The 15,583-nt window shown below is 32.4% G+C and overlaps 1 protein-coding gene across 1 annotated transcript in view; it reads right to left on the reverse strand.

Moving 5' to 3' along the window:
• Positions 1-55: 55 nt before the first annotated feature.
• LOC125059904 (vesicular glutamate transporter 1) overlaps positions 56-15,583 on the reverse strand; it is a 55,428-nt gene continuing 39,900 nt past the window's right edge. The window contains exons 4-13 of the mRNA XM_047664592.1: positions 13,419-13,531; positions 12,363-12,502; positions 11,544-11,798; positions 8,724-8,917; positions 7,930-8,092; positions 7,700-7,807; positions 7,228-7,413; positions 5,713-5,898; positions 3,696-3,878; positions 56-3,164 (exon numbers count right to left, since the gene is read on the reverse strand). Coding sequence (XP_047520548.1) covers positions 2,973-3,164; positions 3,696-3,878; positions 5,713-5,898; positions 7,228-7,413; positions 7,700-7,807; positions 7,930-8,092; positions 8,724-8,917; positions 11,544-11,798; positions 12,363-12,502; positions 13,419-13,531 — 1,720 coding nt within the window. The 3' untranslated portion in view covers positions 56-2,972. The remainder of the gene's footprint in view (positions 3,165-3,695; positions 3,879-5,712; positions 5,899-7,227; positions 7,414-7,699; positions 7,808-7,929; positions 8,093-8,723; positions 8,918-11,543; positions 11,799-12,362; positions 12,503-13,418; positions 13,532-15,583) is intronic.

A 15,583-nucleotide genomic window follows, 5' to 3' on the forward strand; every position in this document is an offset into this window, starting at 1 on the left:
ACCTCTAGTAAAATATATACTTTACACATGCTCATTTATTATTACCAAAGGTAATCCAATATTATTCTAAATATACATATTCGAGTCGAACCCAAAATATTTTTAAGTAATATTGCATTCTGATACTACCTAAGACATTATTATTGTCATAATTTGTTTATATACAATCACACAATTACTACCATTAAAAGGATATATTTGACCAAAACCTTGTCCCTTTATCATTCTTAATTAAATGTAGAATCTTATCTGCTATATCTACCACTTATAATACTGTATAGGTTCTGTCGATATTAATGATGTTGTTCGCACTTATGCAGTTCGAAATCTATACTAACAGTTCACAATATGAAAATGAACTCCGAAAGAAAACTTATAAACATACGAAATACCAAGCGTTGTTTTATCAACTTATTGTCTTTAATCGCACGTTATTGTCAATAATAGAGTATTGTCAATTTATTATCAGCATCATATTCAATATAGCCTTTTTAAAAATAGAATAAAAATAATCAGGAGATCATCTGATGTTAAGTGATACCGCACGGGCACTCTACCAGAAAGGTAGATAAAATCAACTGGTTGCTAATATAGGTTTATATTTCTTTTTTTTAAATATCAACTTTGACGTAGCTCACATAATGTTTGACTGTACGTTAATTATTTATTTTTTAAGATATGCTCACATATTGTAGATCTACATAATAATTTCGCTGCATTGTTTTTTATAACACCATGCGCCTATTTTATTTTAGTATAGTAGTTTTTTTGTTTAAATCAATATATACAAAATATTGTAAAAAACATTTTAAAAGAGAAAGTATGGAGTTTGTTGCCCATTCTTTTCCATATGAAACTATCTTTTGGAACGGGCAACTAGTCATTTTTTTTAAATATTTTTATATACTGGCTTTCAAAAGTACCTTTTTAATAGGCCTAATTGAAATAAATGATTTGACTTTGAGCTCACGGTGTTTGTAATCGGTGATTTATATGCCTATTCATAAGACTTTTTCTAGACATCAGGAATTAGGCAGGCTAAAATAGATTGCCAGTGAATATAATTGTATTATATTAAATCTGATTTCAAAATTGCAACCCTAGTATTTGATACCATTATAAAAAGGTTATATGAATACGATGCTTAATACAACTTAACTTAATTTGCATTTTAACAATTGCCGCCATAACCAAACATTCTACTTCTCAAATTTAAATTGTTATTTTTACCATTAAATATAAATCGTACCTTGTCTGAAGGTAACCTGACTCTAATATATCGAGTTATTTACAACTATATATTCTACTTTAAGTAGTTCTTGTCGAGATAGACAAGCGGTATATATGTAACACTGAAAAACACCTGGCTATATACTTAGCTTAATAATACAATTTTTAAATAGCGTGGTTTTGATTAATAATGTACAATATTGACACCGACACTAAGCATTTTTTTTTAGATTTTTTTTATTTTGTCAAAGCGATATACAATTTGCAGTATATATTTATATGAATAATTATAAGATTCAATATTATTTTAAATAATATTATGTGAAGTTTTCACTGACAAAGGGAGAGATTTTCTATTGTTTAATGATTAGCGAAGAAAACAATTAAAAAAGAAAGATGATTACATTACTTCCTTTATCTCAACATTTTAGTTAAATTTCTACGCCTATCATACATTTATTTTATAATTTGAAGTACATACAATTCTATAATATTAAAAAGTATTTCGTTCATATCAATGTAAGAGTATATTATAAACATTTTTCAACAAGTAGGTATGACATGTAGCAACAAGGACGAGACAGAAATAGGAGGAAGGTTTTAAACGAACATCCTAAACATTCACACAAGTTTAAGTGCGAACTAGCATTAATCATAATGACTCTGTTTTTAATTTAGTGTCTCTTTCTGTTAAATTATATTTAAGCTGAGTTGAAAAGAGATCAATGCCTGGTTATGTGACTGTTTTAGTGAATTAGGCGGTGACTGTCAAAATCTGATGCGCATTTAACGGGTTTAGTCGCACGTAAACTTGTTTTTAAAGCTTAGTCTAAATTTGTATAAACATATTTTTTTGTTCTCCATATGAATTGAATTTTATTTCTCCCAACAAATGAAAGCTTTACCAGAAGCAAACATACATACAAATATTAAACAGGATTTGATACATGATATGCAAAAACATCGCAATTTATATCTACATTTTTGTACAATAATCAACGCTTGATTGCGTAACAACAGATGACGAAAAATCGAAAACTATCCTAAGCGTATCAGCATTTTAAAGATAAACAACAAATAAAATTTGGATTTATTAACTTTATAGGACATCTATATTGATAAAAGCTAACATATGAAGAACAATACATATTTTTCTACCTAATTGTAAAAAATAGTTGACGTACCCCGAGACTGCAACGCCATGGTGTTGAGGTCAAAATACACTACGATTTACTGTATCAAATATTATATAGAAGAAAGATTTATTTTGTACATTTATTTTTAAACAAAATTCTATTAAATTTATCAATCAATTATAGAGTCATCCCTGAGTGACACGCGTGCGGCTGTTTATTTCCAAAAATGTTTTAAAATATAACAGCATAGCAACCGGGTCTGCTAATTAATCTATAATTATATTTTGTTGTTGTTTAACGCTGCAAATAGTTAAGATAAATTTTAATATGTCACAAAATAGTTGTAAATCAATTGGTTCTGCTTCATCGGGAGATATTTAAAAAAAGAGTCTTCTAATAGTTTTACGTAAATATGAGGAAAATTTTCATATTGGAATAGGGAAAAAAACTCACCCTTATTAACTTTCTTACACTGTTATAACTAGTCATCATGAAAAGAGACAATTACTTTAGTTAAAACAGAGTAAGACAGATAAGAATAAGTCTTTTCATTAAATACGATGTGCCTTACGTGTTTTGTAGTGTATTTTGACCGAAGGTTAAAGTTTAATATGTGCCATCATCAGTCAGATCCTGGTAGGACTCCGCTGGTGGCTGTATAGGTTCAGCTTGGTACAAAGCCCCGGAAACAAATGGATTGTTGGGGACATGCTGTTGGGGCGCGGGCGGGCGGGGCGGTGCAATGGCACCGTATGCTGGTGGCTCTGAGCTCTTCAGTGGGGCTGAAGGTTGTTCCGACTGTTGACAATAATTACATGTCTATAATAGATTGTCTTTGGTCAAATATATATTTTAATAACATTTCTATTTGTTACTGATTAAGTAGCGTAAGGGTGCGTACAGACTATGTAACATGTCATATAACTTGTGTTTTATAACACGTCCACATTATGTAACCTTGTTATTCAACATTATAACATAAAACAATACTGTACACATTAGAATAACAATGCAATATAACAATGTTATATAACCATTTTAAATAACAAAAGAAAAACAAAAAAACGTAGATGCTGGGTTCGTCCTAGCATACATATCAATAACATGTTATTATAACATGTTTTATAACATTCAGTGTCCACATTATCTGAAACATGTTGTATGTTGTATAACATGTTATGTTATATAGTCTGTACGCATCGAAAGAATTTTGCTTCAAATGACATTTTAAAAGTAAAAAAATTGTGGAAGTATCTAGAAGTATCTAGCTTTGCCTTGTCTATTTTAAGTCTACACTAATAGGTAATGAAATAATGCATTTATACATACAAATGTTGTTTCCTGGTCTGATATAGGTTTCATGGGGGCATCATAGGCTGTTGGTGGGGGATCCGCCCAAGGTTGCAGCTCTCCGGATGCAAATATGCCGTAAATCGTGATGCCTATAAAGTGTACTGTCGCCCCCATCAGGAATACTTCGCGCCATTCCGTTATGGCCTTTTCTAATTTATCCTAAGCAAATGTGGAATGACAAGCGATTAATACGGTGTTTTTGTAGGAAATCTACAGATTACGAATATAGTAGTCACTTTTTTATATAATTTGTGACACAAACAAAAATAACAATTAAATATAAAAAATCTAATGATACAATGACGTCGTTTTAATCTTAATAATAATATAAAATGTTACTAAATTTTGCTAACATTTTGGTTTTTTAGTTCACTTTGTCTTAAACTATAACGTCTTAAGATTTTTAGTTCAAAATGTGACAATACAATAATTAAATGGTTGTAATTGTAAATGTTACCAGCTGTGTGCATTAAAGACATCGTGTACTATTTTAAACAGATATTATGTATCTAAATTGACTTGAGTAATGAATTGTTTCTAAACTCAAACTCAAAATATCTTTATTCAAGTGGGTAACCAAGTACACTTTTGAATCGTCAAGTTAAATTAATCATAAATTTACATTTACTACCAGTTCGCAAGTCAAGGGCGTAGAGCGGGTAAGAAGAACTGGCAAGAAACTTTCCGCCACTCTTTTAAATCGCCAAGTATTATCATACAAATTGTTTGAACTGGAGCAATTCAATCCCAAGGATTAGGATCATTTAAGTAGTCCTCAAATTTATAAAAAGCTTTGTTGATTAATTTTCGTTTAACAAGGGCTTTGAATTTATTTAGTGATAATTCTCTAATTTCGCTTGGGAGTTTGTTGTAAAAACGAATACAATTTCCATATAAGGAGTGGTTTATCTTTTGGGATCTAGAATGATCTGCTAACGGTGTATCTACATTTATTCTAACGTAGTTTAAATTATCCCTTCATATCAAAGGCATATCACATCAGTCATAAAGCGAAAACTTCTAGTCAATGTAACGCATCGTCGCTCACCCACCGTTTGTTCATTTCGCATTATTTCGTATTCAGCGCGCGTTTCACACCGAGCTCGATTTCCTTTTTAAAATTAGCCACGGACCAATGTCTTTATTGTTTCGATAGAGCCTTCGAGGGTAGTACGCACGTATTGTGATAAATAAAGTTATATTTATTGAGTTTTAAAAAAGGAATAGCAGGAGGAAGTTTCAAATATATTTTTAATATTAGGTTTGCATAATTATTAAGAATAAGCAATCGCTGTCTTATACAAGTTTTCTTGTTTTGAATAGAACTTTTTCATAAAGAAGTATAGGGCAAGCAATTTTCTTTGTAAAATGAATATATCCGGATTAACTGTGTCACTAGGCATCGAACCGAAGTTATTTAAATATAAATGCATAAGGTAATCCACAGTTAAAGCTGTCATTTCTTTACATAATAATAATTACTATAATAATAAGACTTTAGTCATAAGAGAAACATGGTTGTGACAAAATTAATATATCGCTAGTGAATGTTTAAAACATGTTTTTTAAAGAAAAAGTGGTCTTAGTGTTACATCAATTGGAAGAAAAGACCTTAATACTAATTTTACTAACCAATAACCATATTTCTGTCATACATAAAAAAAAATCAATGGCGCTACAACCTCTTTAGGTCTGGGCCTCAGATTTCTGAATCTGTTTAATGATAATTTTTCAATCTAGGCAAGTAGGTGATCAGTCTCCAGTGCCTGACACACGCCATCGGCTTTTTGGGTCTAAGACATGTCGGTTTCCTCACGATGTTTTCCTTCACCGTTCGATCGAATGTTAAATGCGCACATAGAAAGTCCATTGGTGCACAGCTGGGGATCGAACCTACGACCTCAGGGATGTGAGCCACTCGCTGAAGCCACTAGGCCAACACTCGACATACTGTATATAAAAATTATAAGAGAAAATCAATGAAAAATCTTACCTTCTCTTGTGTCATATAATCAATCACAATTGGGACCACGAAGCCAGCTATAGTACCGATACCATTGGAAAGTCCCATCAAAATAGACGCATATCTCGGTGCTATATCCAAATGATTCACATTGTATCCAGAAATAGCGAATCCACTGCATGCTACCCCGAGTGTCAGTTCTATCGTTGCAACGTACTAAAAATAAGCTTTTGTTAGGACTTACTTATATATTTTTGTCTTACTAATATATTCACAGGCGCTTATTAAAGATTTAGAAGTTGGCGCCTAGTAGATAGTACCTGTGACCCAAGAGCTGGCACTTTCCTGGCTCAACGAATAAGTATCGCTATACAGCGAGGAAATGCTGCCAGCGTTAAAGGTACAATGCCACAGGGACCAAACTTTTTAAATTTGTTTTGATATTCCTTTTAATTATTTTTATTATTACTTTTTTTTATTTGTCTAAACAATTACACTGGTAGAAGTTATGACTTCATAATAGTTTCTGAAATCTATGAAAACAGACAAAAATTTGCATGATAAATAAGGAAAATGTAACGATAAGCTTTTTGTAATTATAGAATCGTTTTATAATCCACTAAATTACGTTCCAATAATACAGTAGAGTAAGGGTCTGTTTCACAATGTACGGATAAGTTCTACATAAGTTCCAAATTAGCTATTTATTACTTATTGGTAGGATAAACACTATTGTTGCGTTTCACGGCTGTCAGATAGCGCTATTCGTCACATAAAGTCCATCATAAGATATGAGTCCGATGAAGTGTCGAATAGCAATTTATCTTCCAAATACTTTATGTGTTGCATAGCTATTTGGTACTTTATCCATACATTGTGAAACAGACTCTAAGTATAAAGTTATACATTGATAATATTTTAATCTCCATATTAACGCTATTTCTATAACTCCTGCGTGTCATTTATACCGTTTCAGTACGTAAAAATATATTGGAGGTCAGACTTGGTATGACTTTCTGAATATCAGCTTTTTACCCAGAATTGCGATTTCTTCGAATCGCCTTGAAAATGCGCATTTGACAGCCATTATTGAAGTTATACTTCTTTAGGCGCGTTATGAAAAATTGATGAGAGTGAAATTTTACGATGCGCGCGCACCGTGACACAAAATTAACAGAACGAAGTTGCCCACGGAAAATGCTACGGCATTGGACATAATTTAAAAACAACATTCGGTTAATAATAGAATTTATGTTACACTTAATGTAAGAGAATAATAATAAATATTTATTTATTTAATTTTACAAATGTAAACTGAACTTTATTGACTATATTTAATGACTCCTTTTCCAGTCTTTGATTATTTAATTGTAATTAATTATTTGCATGCAATCAAAAACTATTTTTAATAATGCCAAAGAAGTATAACTTCTTACGCGCGTATACATAAGTACACGCACCCTTTTTTTTACGGAACGCAAGTCGTAAGTTGTATTAAAACTGAGCGTAAACAGTGAAACTGATTAAGGTATTATAAGTACTTACTTTGTTATCAGCATACGCGACGAGAACAAAGAAAAACGCCTCCAGTCCAAAACCTCCGCAGTTGAATAGTTTCCTCACATTAGTTGTAGTCATTATATTGTTTTTGCGAAGATAATCTGCCATCATCCCCCCGATGGGCACAAGGGATGTCATGATCAAGTGAGGTATGGCACCGACAAAACCAGACTATGGAAAAATAGTTCTTATATCAATGGAATCGGGGTGATAATTGTTTGTACAGATTTTGAATTGCGATGTGTATTTGTAATATAAAATTAAATCAAATGATTCTCGTTATATTTCGACGGCTTGTTATTTAATAATTGTTAGTTATGCCTGCGATATTTCTATGTTTAAATACGTGTATAGCGAACTTTAAATGTTAACCTGATAAGTCAGACTACTTCTGTCTCTATTTACATTATGCATTTTTCACAAAAAAAGTTATAAAATAGTAATAATAGTTACTTACCTCAGTAATTTGCATATTAAATCGTGTGTTGAAATATGCCGACTGGAAGATAACCAATAAGCAGAAGTTCCAGGTCCTACAGAAGTTGGCGACGATGATGGCGTACACCTTAAACAATTATTTGATAATGCATTTTGTTAAGAAAACTTATGTCTTCACAGAAATTTCTCGAACAGTTACTTAGATTAATATTGTATTAAATTAGTATAATATATTTAATATATATTTACCGGTGTTGACGTAGCAAACTCCTTCCAAGGTGTAGACCAGAATCCAGGCATCGCAGCTTGAGACGCGGTACCCAATGATTGCTCAATGTAGGCTAACTCTTTGCCAGAGATGTGCGGATGCTTGCTAGGTCGCTCAAACACAAGCCACAACCAAAGGAAGTACCTTAACAAAACACAACACGGTGAGCTTTAAGCTTATTAAAGTTACCGAAAAACGGTATTGATAAATTAGACAACTATATATATACATAAATAATCTATCTGGGAATAGTTAAATGTTCGGTAATATTCATGTATTTGCATAAGGCAAAAAGTAATAGCTTCTTAAATCGCCAAGTAGTCAATACAAACGAACCACAGATGTATGTATTAAAAAGAAGACACTCAGTTTTTGTGTACATTTAAAATATAAAAAGATTCGTGATTCAAATATTTCAGCATGTGTCGTCTTGACAAATATGGTTTTAATATCCTAATCTTGTGTTTACAGGTCAGGGAGAGTTCAAGTATTACGTAACGCAATTTTTGGAGATTATTGCCCCCCCCCCCCATGAACTCACCGTAACGTTTTTCAGTACCCAAGTACAGTACTGTACCTAAGTGACCACCTAGTGACCCTTTAGTTACTATTATGTGGTGTAAGTAGAAAATAATATTAACAATAACGCGTAATTCAATCCCCGCCCCGCATCGTAACGTTTAACAAAAGGACCCCCCCCCTCCTCCTCCCAAAATTCTCCCTGACACGTGTGACTTGCAATTAAGTTTAATAACTAAACAACGAGATAACTTACCAAATGATACCAGATACCCCGTAGAAGTAAAACGGTGTTTGCCACGAGATGTAATCTGTGAGAACACCAGACAGTGGCATTCCTATGACAATACCCGCGTAGGTACCGCAGAAGGCTAATGTTGCTAGTCTCGATCTTTCCATAGGTGGAGCCCACATCCTCCAAATTCCGTGGCAAGAGGGGTAAGTCACACCCTACGAAAACAATAATTTGAAGCGTCATCGTTGGGAAAAAAAAATATTCGGGACACCGGTCTAGCTAGTAAGTAAAAAAAAGAAAGTTACAACAAATACATTACTTATGTCAAAAAATAAAAATTTACCTTCCCGGAACCCCTCCACTTACACTTGAACTTTATGATATGGTATTAAAGTTCAAATTGCCTTTAAATATTATTACGAATATTTTGTATGGGAATATAGAAAAGTGTTGTTTTTAGACTTTTTCACTCAATTTTTTTAATTTTTCTCTCTGTTAGAACCATCCTCGTACTTCAAGGAATATTATAAAAAAGAATCAGACAAATTGGTCGAGCCGTTTTTATGTTATGTCGTGACAACGGAAAACGGGTTTCATTTTTATATATATGGATCAGTGAGGCGACCTTTAGACTCGCAACATCGTAGAAATGTTATAAATTATCAATAATGAAACGACTACGTTTTTATTACAAAAATAAAATTATTCTTAGAAAATATAAGAAAAGATAATCATAATGTCTTCAATGTAATCTTCTATAATATTTCAGTTAAGCTGAATTGCCTTCAACATATTTGGGAGATATCTTTTCAATCTGATAATATCACGATAATTCAATGTGAGGTTTAATAGAATAGGCAGCGCCATTGACGATTCACCTAAGCCGAGCTACAAGGAGACGAATAAATACGTTGCCATGGCAACCGAGGGCTCAGTAATCCTAAAGAGGCTTTGTAACATCGGGAAACGATTGAGAACTACACACAAGCGTAATATACGAGTTTATTGGAATCTTGTATTTGCATGTTCTAAATTTAAAATTCTTAGAACTTCTACTTTTGCATGTTCTAAATTTAAAATTCTTAGAACTTCTACTTTTGCATGTTCTAAATTTAAAATTCTTAGAATTTCTACTTTTGTCATCGATTTAATATCCTCAATACAATATACGTGATCTGTACTTTATAGTTTGAAGTTTCTGATTGTATACAATTATTTCATTATATTTTTTCTTGTTTGGAAATTTTATTTTTATGCCCTTTAGTAACGTTACTGTTTATAGAAAAAATTAAATTGCATTTATATAAATAACGCAATTCGTAGAACTTTTTGCACCAATATGCGTTTTAATACCAGACCAATTATAAATTACATTTAACGAGGATAAACATTATGATTTTTTTATTTTTTTATTAAATTGAAATTATTATTATTATTGATTTATTTAAATGTTTCCGCATAATCCAAAGACAATTTTAGGAGTTTGGTACTATTCCACGTTCAAATAAATAGCTTTAACGAAACAGTAGACTATAGAGTATTTACATTTGTCTTTGAGTTGTAAAGGGGATGAAATCCAAACGTGACGAGTCGTATATTCGCGGAGGAGTTAAGCTTCGAAATTGAAGCATTGATAATAAGCTTGATCATGCACCGTCACGGACTGAATGTCAAATGATCAAAATTTAAACGCATATTATTGCTCGCTACATGTTTGTAACCCTCTGTATGGTGCTGTCAATCAAGGAACATTTTAACTGGAGAATGTTCAACGACGGACGAAAAATGCTACGTTAATCATTGCTTAAGATAAAGACAAATATTTGGGTACTTAAAAGTAATTTAAGTAACTACAGGCATCGCTAGAGACGATGGTAAGCGGGCGGGTGAAATGTTGTTGATCCCTTGGAAGATGGGTAGTGCTATGGTATGTGATGCTACTTGTGTGTACACGTTTGCCGCGTCTCACCTCCCTCGGTCAAGCAAAAAAGCTGGGGCTGCCACAGAGCAGGTGAAAAATAATAAACAGCTCAAATATAAGAGTCTTTCCTCCAACTTCGATTTTGTTGCCTTTGGAGTAGAGACTCTTGGGCCGTGGGGTTCAAGTGCACAGGCGCTTATTAAAGATTTTAGGTGGCGCCTGGTAGATAATACCTGTTACCCCTGAGCTGGTGCATTCCTCGCTTAACGAATAAGTATCGCAATACAGCGAGGAAATGCTGCCAGCATTTAATACACTGCCACAGGGCCCAAACGTTATTTTTATAAATTTTTATTATTTTTATTATTATGTAGGTTAAGAAAATTGTAAATACTGTATGCTTGATTGTTATGACAAGGTTTTATTTGAGTAACTTGAACTAACGCCTAAACACTTCTCTTACATTACTTAATTCTGTACAATTGAGACCTTACTAAGTTTCAGTTATATTTCTACTGATTGCTATTTATCTATTTACATTGTATACTCGCGGACGCTTCACGGACTCGATCGTGAAGTTGCATGAGTCTGGTTAGCACTGCTACTCCTTAAGTTCTCATATTATTTGTGTATACATAATATATCTTTTTTCTCACGTGTTCGATTGTCCTCGTTTTAACATGTGTTTAAGTGGTAATAAAATAATTCTCAAATCACGGTGGATCTTAATTTATAGGCTTAAATGAATTGACCGAAATCGACGTTTGAAAATAATAAATTACATTCATATTTAGATCGGTTCAAAATGTTTCATTACACAGTGGTTGCTACAAGTGACTCCTAAAGCAAACATTAAAGAACGCTATTAGGTAATCATAGAATCTAATTTATGTCAAAAAAATATCAAAATTTATACACACCTCGACAAAACCCTGGGCAACTTTTAACATAACAACAGCTGCTGGTCCTAAAGACATCGCTCCAGGAATTGCCATGTTGAAAATGGCGGACGCAAATATCGCCGCTCCAAAGATCCTGTTAGCTGGATACATGGACGCCAGGTAACCTCCAGGCACCTGTGTTATCAGGTACCCAGCGAAATAGGATGAGTCAATAGATGATTCAACACTCACACTCCAGTTGAAGGGTGTATCTTCTCTTACTCCGCTTGATGTCTGACAAATAAAGAATATTAATTATCACTTAAGCTACAGCGAGTCTTTGTGACACATAGATAGGTTGCCAAATGTTTCACTTCATTCGTAATATATATTTATGGTATCTATAGATCTACTTTGGAGACCAGTATGACAAAAGTACCTTGTCTTAATAAAACAAAGTAGAGGCGTAGACGACCCACTCTACATTAAGGGGTAGACCATACTTCAAACACAATAAACAACCTTCGTGTGTACCTTACAAAAAAAAAAACAATGGTGCTACAACCTCTTTAGGTCTTGGCCTCAGATTTCTGAATCTGTTTCATGATCATTTTTAAATCTAATAGGCAAGTAGGTGATCATCCTCCAGTGCCTTACACATGCCGTCAACTTTTTGAGTTTAAGACCTGTCGATTTCCTCACGATGTTTTCCTTCACCGTTCGAGCAAATGTTAAATGCGCACATATAATATAAAGAAAGTCCATTGGTGCACAGCCGGGGATCGAACTTACATATAGTGATTAATATTTTCTACCACCACATTGAATACCATTTTCATATAAATGTATTTAACTCACATTATGCTTTTCCGTCATTTTAAGTTTGGCCATACTCATGTTGCACCTCATTCCAAACATGATGCTGAACCCGAAACATGCCAGCAGAGCCACAGTATATCGAGCGGTAAGGCAGGGACATTCCGCGCGAACATATTTGTCTAAAACAAAAGAATACAGATAAAATAAACTTGTACAAGGAAAAGTTTACGGTATTTTAAACATTAGCTACAGTGCTTTGAGCTTAACAATGCTAATCTATATATATAAAAATGAAACCCGTTTTCCGTTGTCACGACATAACATGAAAACGGCTTGACCGATTTGTCTGATTTTTTGTTGTTGTTTGTAATTGTCAGGAGAAGGTTCTTACCGTCTCCTGACAATTACAAACATTTATAAGAATAAAAGAAAAAAAGAAAAAAATTGCGCGGAAAATTAGAAAATTTAAGAATACTTAACCACCATACAATTCGAACTTTTTGATATAACCTTATGGCGTTTGACATAACTTTGACAGAATGCGTGTTGCAAATATCGTCAAAGAGGAAGTATGAAAAAGTAATATTGTTTAAAATAAATGCTTCGATCGGAGTTATATATTGATAATAAAATAATATGCGAGCCAGAAAAACAAAAAAAAAGAATGTTGTATAACATAAAGCAATATAATAATAAACACTTTGTTTCTGAAATATTTTTTAATTCATTATTGGTATAATTAATTAAAAAAATATTTCAAATTGGTATTTGAAATCAATATTCATAGTTAAGACAGGACAACGTCTGTCGGGTCCGCTAGTATATTATATAAATCAATTTTAAAAATGAATGTGTTAATAATAGTACTACTATATTGTACCTGTAATGTCTAAAAATTAAATGCCTTGTGATTTACCTATTATTTTTGCCTCCTACACGAAAAACATAGAGAAACTTACCTAATAAAAATATATTTCAGACAGAGTTACAATTTGCTCCGATAATTTATCGTTAGTTAAATAATTACTAGATTGGGCCTACACAAACTGATCTTACTACTTACTAGGTAAATATTTAAATTATATATTGTGTTACCTATGTGTCGTGGAGGTGGTCTTTCGGGTGACGGTGGTGTTTCCAGATCTTCGCCATCGTACATCTGATCATAGCCCTTCTGTTCCACATGGAAGTTTTCATATTGCTGGTTTCTACGAATAAAAAGGTAAGGATAATTTTTAGAAATGATTGGTTTGATACGAGATATGCGTAAACCAATAACAAGTTGCATTCATATATCTAATGGCTCTTTTATTAATTGATGGTATTATTATTAAATTACGACAATTCCTCTTTTGTTTGATATTTATTTTCATATAAACATATTCACGGACCCTAGCCCTAACATTACACTCGTGCACTGTCATGTTAGTGTACAATAATATTAGCAATCTGATCTTTCCTAGTTTTTTTTATGATGTGCTGTATTTTATCCTACAATAAAGTTCACAAAAGATAGTGCGACTTTACATGAATTACAATCTAGCTTATGCAATAATTATGGCATATATTTTGTTGACTTAATTTTCTACAATACAAGTGAATAGCTTAAACTAAGCTTATGTTCATTAACAGTCTTAAGTTTTCAACCTGTTAATAATATTTTATATAATATAAACGACGAATGTTCTTTGTAAGTCATATGTTTTAAAAATTAGTTTCAAATCGTTGCATTAACAATAGTACGAGTACAACTAGACTTTAATTATTAAAACTACGGTCTATTATACAATGTTATATACAGCGGCCTGTCTCAGTTTCCCATTTCTGGACTGGAATTTTTAAAACATTTTCAAGATCAGGGATATCGGAGAGTTCTAATTATCATTTGTTACAAACATAGGTACATAAATACAAATCTCTAATTTTTAGTCAGTACCTACAGCATTTAGTTTGTAACATAAGGAATAAAGAATAAAAAATATTAAATAAAAACACGTAGTTATGCATGAACGAATTGTCAGTCAACAGTTCATATTATATATTGTCTCATCACTTTTTCATACATGAAATTACGCCGGTACTACTGATATGATATACTACTGTATATTGGATATAAACTCAACGATATCATACGCGTTATAAAGCCTATTTTCCAGATAATTAACATGTTCGCACCGAAAGAAAATGGAATTAAAAAGCGTCGACGGTACAAATAGGACGTACACACCTGCGCCTGATAACCACTCTAGTTTGAATTATGAAGATAATTGTATGGATATTCTCCCTGCAATATTCTTAATTGCCCTTTCGGAAACGATGCAGTGAACATTTTTTAATATAAAACGATGTATACTAATTATCTAGAATGTATTTGGATAAATTTTATATTTTTAAGTTATGTTAAAGTATTATGAGCGAATAGAATTGGTATTTTCTGCAGGTGCATATCGGGAATCTAGAATCTACTTTGCTTACATATTTGAATTTGGCATTTGGAATACCCATGGTTCAAAAGTAATTATCGCAATATTAATAGTTCTTTCAGAGTTTTTAACACATTGGATGTGTTTAATATTTTACGTGCGTCATCGTTGAATACCGGTAAATTTAAAACCGAATTTCATGGAAATAAGAATGATAAATTTAAACATCGTGACAACTTGCTGTAAAGTTCGAAACGTGCTAACAGTTTTAACTCATTATCTATATATATAAAAATGAAACCCGTTTTCCGTTGTCACGACATAACATGAAAACGGCTTGACCGATTTGTCTGATTCTTTTTTTATAATATTCTTTGAAGTACGAGGATGGTTCTTATGGAGAGAAAAATTTAAAAAAAATTAGTGAAAAAGTCTAAAAACAACACTTTTCTATATTCCCATACATAATATTCGTAATAATATTTAAAAGTCAATTTGAACTTTAATACCATAGCATAAAGTTCAAGTGTTCCGGGAAGGTAAATTTTTATTTTTTGACATAATGTACAACAAGTCTTTCATTATCTTACTACCTAGACCGGTGTCCCGAATAGCAGAATAAGTATTATAAACATAAATAATCGACTGTTAGGCGGTACGATGTTCGCCAGGCCAGCTAGTAAATTATAACATTAAACGCATTTTTAAAGTTAATTATTATTTAAAATATCTGATACTCGAAATATTCCTTGCTAATAAAATAGATTAAAAAGTTCCTCATTGCAAGTGAATGCAACATGAGTTAATATCGCTAAACTGAATATGACAGAGAGCCAT

This window comes from Pieris napi, chromosome 20 (genome assembly GCF_905475465.1).
Source record: "Pieris napi chromosome 20, ilPieNapi1.2, whole genome shotgun sequence".
Classification (NCBI taxonomy): Eukaryota; Metazoa; Arthropoda; class Insecta; order Lepidoptera; family Pieridae; genus Pieris; species Pieris napi.